Source organism: Zingiber officinale, chromosome 3A (assembly GCF_018446385.1).
Source record: "Zingiber officinale cultivar Zhangliang chromosome 3A, Zo_v1.1, whole genome shotgun sequence".
In the NCBI taxonomy this organism is placed as follows: Eukaryota; Viridiplantae; Streptophyta; class Magnoliopsida; order Zingiberales; family Zingiberaceae; genus Zingiber; species Zingiber officinale.
Window position 1 is genome coordinate 93,347,536 of NC_055990.1, and position 6,644 is coordinate 93,354,179.

The following is a 6,644-nucleotide window of genomic DNA, read 5'->3' on the forward strand; positions in this document are numbered from 1 at the left end:
TCTGACAGCTGGCCGAAGTCCAGTTGGGTATGCGAACTTGACAACTGGCGGGAAGACCTGGTGGGCCAAAAGAGAGTCAAGCAATTCTACATGGTAAGTAAGGTAAGTCACTAAAGAAGATTGTTCTAGTGAGGACGAATCCCAATTAGGGGCTTTAGGCGTAGATCTAATTTAGGTCCATTTTGAAAACGTAAACTAAGATTATGGCTAGACCATAGTCTTGGAAAAACAAGATCTAATTAGTAATCTCTTATTTTATTATTGTGCTAACTCTGTTTTATAGGATATAATTTATTTTTGGACTAACGTATTTTGTAGGGTTGGAGTAGCAAAAATTAATCTCGGATGAATAGTGAGGTACCTTAGAGGTACTTGGAGGCGTCTCAAATCAGCATAGAAGGTGCCCTGGATAGGGCGAAGCACTCTCAAAGAGATAAGGTATGCAGATAAAGTTTCGTGACGTGGAGGTGCCCTAGAGGCGCCTCAGAGTGCTTAGAAGCACCCTTGCACAGATAAAAATAGCAATAAGCGGAGCTTATCAAGACCAAGGTTTTTTAGATCACTTTTGCTACTAGATGTGCTCTCATTGAACTTGGAGGCACTCTCAATGCTCAATAAAAAGACTGTTCGACCAAAGCATTCTACACAACTTATATACATGATCTTACAAGTTTTCAACTGGTCCAAATTCATCCTTCCGTTGTGCTATGATGCTGCTACGCCCTACTGATGCTGAGAAGCCGTCTAACCCCAATGTCGATCCAATAATCTTCAAGTGTTGGGTAATGAAATTTTTAATTAAGTATTTAATTACTACATAAAGGAAAGTGTAGATTGCTACATTTATCTTTAGTTTACTATTATACTCGATTTTCTCTTCTAGCAGTTCCGGAAGAGGTTCATAGTGGATTGTTCGTATATACCGTTTCCCGTTAGGATTTTATCTTTCATAATCTCTAGTTAGAACTTTACGAGTCAAGTATCCGGTCTCTCCCATTATTTACTCATTCACATATGCATGATCCTTAAATATCCACTTAACCCACTTAACATCTTCTCATATATTATCCAAATATCAAAATTTAAATTTTAACCCCTTCGAGCTTAGTTAAATTGGTGAAACTTGAGTCGAAGATGATTATATTAATAATCTCCTAACGGAAAGAAAATAAGGTGCACTTTATTTTTGCTCAAAATTATTAAAAGAAAATAATGTCAATTTTTGGCTTTGTAACACAATTTGTTTAGGTCATGATTTTATGACTATTCTTCGTGTTCAATAAGCAAACAAGGTCACCCTTTATGATTCCGTCCTTCGTCGTCTCGTTCCATGCCTCTCGGTCATCTATTCTACGCTAAAGTATTTTTTTCTCAAAAGCATTCAAATCCTAACTTCGAACATTCCACATCTACCTAACTGACAACAAATGCACATGCCAATATTCAACTATTTCATTTCTAACCAAACTAAAATCTAATAATTAAGCATTTTCTTTTTTTTATTTATTTTTTAAAATCCCTTTTCCAATGATTTATTAAAGATTCCATGAATTAATACAGATATCACCAAAAAAAACAAAAAACAGCATGTCGATACTCATGTACTCGGCACTCGAAACAGCTGCCTGTATTATATTCGGGACTTATCCGGATGCTAATGTGAACTTTGAACCCACCCGAAAACATATTTAGATGGAGATTTGTAATTGTAGGCGGTAAACAAGTCTAGTCGTGTCGAGTCGAGTCGAGTCGAGTCGAGTCGAGATTTTAAAATATTAAAATTTATTTAATAAAATAACTAAGTCAAGTTAAATCGAATTTAAAATAAATTAAGTCTTGATTTGATTTAATTTATTTTTTATGAGTTTGAATTTATTTGAAATTTAATTTGAGTTTAATTTATTTAGATAATATCGAGCTCTCAATTTAAATTTGATTGAACTTAGTTTATTTAGATATTATCAAATTTTCAATTAAATCTTATTTGGTTATGAAATCTTAACTTGTTTCATTGGTTAGATAATTAAAGCGTAAAGAATTTTATTAGTGGATGTTGTGCATAATATTATTCACATATTTTATCATATATGTTCAAATTATTAATTTAATTTAATAAATTATTCAAATATTTTTATTTAATTAATTTATATATATTAAATGAATATAAATAAATTTCTACTAAATTAAATATTAAAACTGTACTGTTCTAAATATTTGTAAGACCGCTTTTTGCAGCTAAAGTTCGTACCTATGCGCGGGAATGGCTGTGGGTCCCTCCTTTAGGTCAATCAAATAGAAGGTAGAATGTTGGGTAACGACTTATGTAGGACAAATAATCCGATACGACCAAGAACTGACGTCAGTCGATTTATACTTCCGTTCATACTTGTGCTTTTGAAACTCGTGAAATGATGAGATCGAACGCGTCTGGCGAGCAAGCCACGACAAAATCCCTCCCCGATCCAGTTCCGTGATTCTTCCACCACCATCTGCTTGAAATCCGTCGGTAGGACTCCGGCTGGGAGGATTCGTTTGATAACATCTGGTTCTTTGAGCTCGAGAAGCTCCGCGGTCAGAGGCGGAGATGCGGGGGAGGAGCGGCGGCGGTTGTGATAGGAGAATGTCGCATCGATGGATGATCATCCTCTGCTCTTGTAGCTTCGCTCTCGGGATGCTTCTCACTGACAAGTTAGATCCAAGTCCTTGTCCTTTTTTTCCGTGTTAAAGATCTAATTTTGATGGGAGTGGAATTGGGGGGTTTTGTTTGTGATTAGGTTTTGGGCGTTTCCGGATGCAAACAGCCCGATCATCTCGAATAGGCGAAGGCAGGAACAAGAGCTCAAGATCATCTCGGAAGATTGTACCACCAAAAGGGTTTGTTTTGCTTCCTCATTTGCTCTTAAACCGTTGGATTTGGCCTTCGAGTGATTCAAAATCGGAACTTGATTACAGAAGCATGAGGAAGATAAGGATGTTATGGGCGAAGTGAGCAAAACACACGAGGCGATTCAGTGCGTAGTATACATTTTCGAGGTTACTTGTATTTTGAGGAAAAGAACTAAAGTTTGTAGGATGCATTGTGTGCCAGATCTCTGGACAAGGCGATCTCCACGCTTCAAATGGAGTTGGCTGCGAAGAGGAGCTCGAGGGAGTTGATCGGCACAGATGGCTCACCGACGGCAGATCCTTTGACTGAACATAGGAGGAAGGCTTTTGTTGTGATTGGCGTAAATACTGCGTTCAGTAGCAGGAAGAGAAGGGACTCGGTGAGAGCGACATGGATGCCACAAGGTAGACTAGATAAGCTATTCTCTTCAATAAGATCACAACTTTACTGAATTGGTGATTGCTTATTTTCTAACTGAATTTATTTTTGGGGGGCTGTGGGTATGGCTGTATTGATTGTATGACAACCATCTTACATGAATGTAATCAGAGCTTCTACTAACTATCTTCTCCTTTTCTCCTTTTGCGATTAATTAGGCGAAAAGCTCCAACAGTTAGAACATGAAAAGGGAATTGTGATTCGATTCACAATCGGCCATAGGTAAACAAAGGAAGCATCTTCTTATTTCTTACTATTTTTTTTTTTCTCTTGTTGAACCTCTTTTGTCATACAGATGCAAATTTTAGACTTGGCTTTCTGGTAGAATGTGAGTCCCAGTGGATGTATTTGTTGTTTCAGCTGATCTCTTTTCATTTGCTAACAAATGATCTGATCTGCAAATTTTGCATTTTTGTATTAAGCGAAGGTGTATCCGTGAGGTATTCATGACGAAGTGAGAGTTGAATCTCTGTAAATTTTGAAACACTTGACCTTGCTTTTTGGACGTCTAGTCCTTAACTCGTTGCTTATTTTCTCATGATACTTTGCTATCTTCTTTCATTTTGCATCTAGTGTTTCTCCCCCTACTGATTCTTGCATTACTTGAAGCACATGCCTATATCATGAGCAATCAGAAACCATGAGACCTCAATATACCAACTATAGTCCACTATGTCAATACAATCAGAGATTTCAACACTTTTAGTTGAACAATGGAATATATTTGTGAAAATATTTTAGATAAGCATGCTATATAGTGTGCATTCATTCAGTGTTACAGACATTGGAAGGGAAATACTATCGTCAATATGTTCCCATGAAATAGTCAGGAAATCCTATTGCTATTATCGCTGAATTGATTTTTTTATAGGATAAGGTGATAGAGGAATGGGCTAACAACCTAAAATAGGAGTCTCGCTAGATGGCGTGTGATGCGTTTTATATATATATATATATATATATATATATATATTATGACAGATAAGCTCATTCTTTTTAATGAATAATGCATACGAGTTTTTAAGACTATCAGTTTAACTATTGAACCTTAAGCTATTGTGTGTTCCATCTTCATTATCCGTTTTCTTGTTTCAAACAATTTCCTGAGAATTACACTAACCCAGATAATAATTTTATTGGTAACTGGAAGCCCTAAACATTTATGCTTTTGGCACAGCGCTACATCTAACAGCATTCTGGATAAGGCTATCGATTCGGAGGAAGCTCAGCACAATGACTTGCTCAGGCTGGTACTGCATAATGTCTAAGATTCTAAATCCCACATTGACTGCCATGGCATTTTCAGATTATTTGCTTGACCTGAACCTTCGTGCCGTTTGTTCTGCAGGATCATGTTGAAGGTTACCATGAACTTTCTGCGAAAACAAAAATATTCTTTTCAACTGCTGTCACAATTTGGGACGCTGAGTTCTTTGTCAAAGTGGATGATGATGTTCATGTGAATCTAGGTGCAAATTATAGTGTTCATTTCCATATTCTAAGTTTTCCTCGGCCATATGTAAATTATGATTTATATTTATGATATGCAGGCATGCTAGCCACGACTCTTGCTCGACATAGATCCAAACCGAGAACCTACATAGGGTGTATGAAGTCTGGGCCAGTACTGTCTGACAAGTAATATTCTTGTGTTTCTTCTTTTTGTTGTTCGTGTTCCTTAAAACAAAAATGACTTCCAGGAATGTGAAGTACCACGAACCCGAATCCTGGAAGTTCGGAGAAGAAGGAAACAAGTACTTCCGCCATGCAACCGGACAGATTTATGCTATCTCAAAGGATCTAGCTACATATATCTCGATCAACCAGTGAGTGTCTTTATAGATCGTCTTGCTACATGCTTGGCCTTAGCTGCATCAGTTGCATTCAGTGTTAAATTATCAAACGCAGGCCGATACTACATAAGTATGCCAATGAAGATGTATCACTAGGTTCGTGGTTTATTGGGCTGGAAGTTGAACACATCGATGAGAGGAGTATGTGCTGTGGAACTCCTCCAGGTCAGGCTCTCTCCTCTTGCACGCGCACAGCCATTTTACATAAGAATTCATAGTTTTATATTCGATGTTTTTTTCTTCAGATTGCGAGTGGAAAGCCCAGGCAGGAAATGTTTGCGTTGCATCGTTTGACTGGAGTTGCAGTGGTATATGCAAATCAGTGGAGAAGATGAAGGATGTTCATGAAAGGTGTGGCGAAGGAGATGGAGTGTGGAGTGCTTTGTTCTAATGGGATATCCGACGTTTGTTTGTTTGTTTGTTTATTCTACATCAAACAATTGAGAAAGGCTGGTCGAAAGATGAAGAACAGGTTTCCTCACGAATTCCATATGATGAATCGACACTTGCTCTCTTCCTCGGAGGCAATTATGTGCTATCATTTTCGATAAACTGGTGATGATTATGTTTTTTGGAGGATTCTTGATCGTAAAATGATGTCTGAATTTTTTTTTCTTGATTTAGAGATGAAACAAGAAGGTATTTAGTGTGATAGATGGAGAGGATGATGCTAATTATGTAATGTGTTTTAGAAAAGAAAAACTTCATAAGAAAATTAGATTGTGTTTTGACTGATTAAGTGAGTTATTGAAAATATTTTTCAATATTTCATTTTCTTTTACCCGACTATGTCTTTGCTACTTAATACCTCTAATGATCCTTTCTCTGTGTCCATTCATCAACTCATAGTTTCCGCTTCATCTACTAAAATGATATCGCTTATTCTACTTATTCCCAGCGGTATAATCTTGTCGATTGCATATAATAAGATATATAAGATGCAAATAGGTAAATTGTCGATTGCCTATAATAAGATATATAAGATGCAAATAGGTAAATTATGAAGGTATTTTGTCTTATATAATAAATTATAAAGGTATTTTTTTATATAGGATACAGATGAAGAAATTATGAAGGTATTTTATCTTAGTATAATAATCCTTTATATAAAAAAATTTGACACTTGATCCCGTTCGAAGGCATGAAGTTGGAAAGTTGGGATGTGATGGCTCTACTTACTGGATGAAGACCTCGTTCCTTTCTGTAAAACAAACTAAACCAGGAAAGGGGTCTTTGGCGTCGGCCCTCCGACGCTCAAGTTAGAAACGGAAGAAGAGAAATTGAAAATAATAGGGACAGAGATGAATCTTACTTTCTTCATACTTAGTATACTCTTTTACACCTTTTTTAGTGACTCTTCATCTTCCCCTGTTTAATGATATTAATTACCGGCAGAAGATATCTTTATCTTGGCTTCTTACATTCATGGAACTAGTATTAATCATTAGCAGAAGACTATTTTATCT

The 6,644-nt window shown here is 36.6% G+C and overlaps 1 protein-coding gene across 1 annotated transcript; it reads left to right on the forward strand.

Annotated features, from left to right (window-relative positions):
• Positions 1-2,391: 2,391 nt before the first annotated feature.
• LOC122052053 (beta-1,3-galactosyltransferase 7-like) lies at positions 2,392-5,917 on the forward strand. Its single transcript, XM_042613442.1, has 11 exons — positions 2,392-2,688; positions 2,775-2,874; positions 2,953-3,011; positions 3,089-3,291; positions 3,484-3,547; positions 4,503-4,575; positions 4,674-4,794; positions 4,876-4,963; positions 5,026-5,151; positions 5,234-5,343; positions 5,424-5,917. Exons 1-11 carry the CDS (start codon positions 2,585-2,587, stop codon positions 5,567-5,569), a joined length of 1,194 nt encoding a protein of 397 aa, XP_042469376.1. The 5' UTR covers positions 2,392-2,584; the 3' UTR covers positions 5,570-5,917.
• Positions 5,918-6,644: the final 727 nt, after the last annotated feature.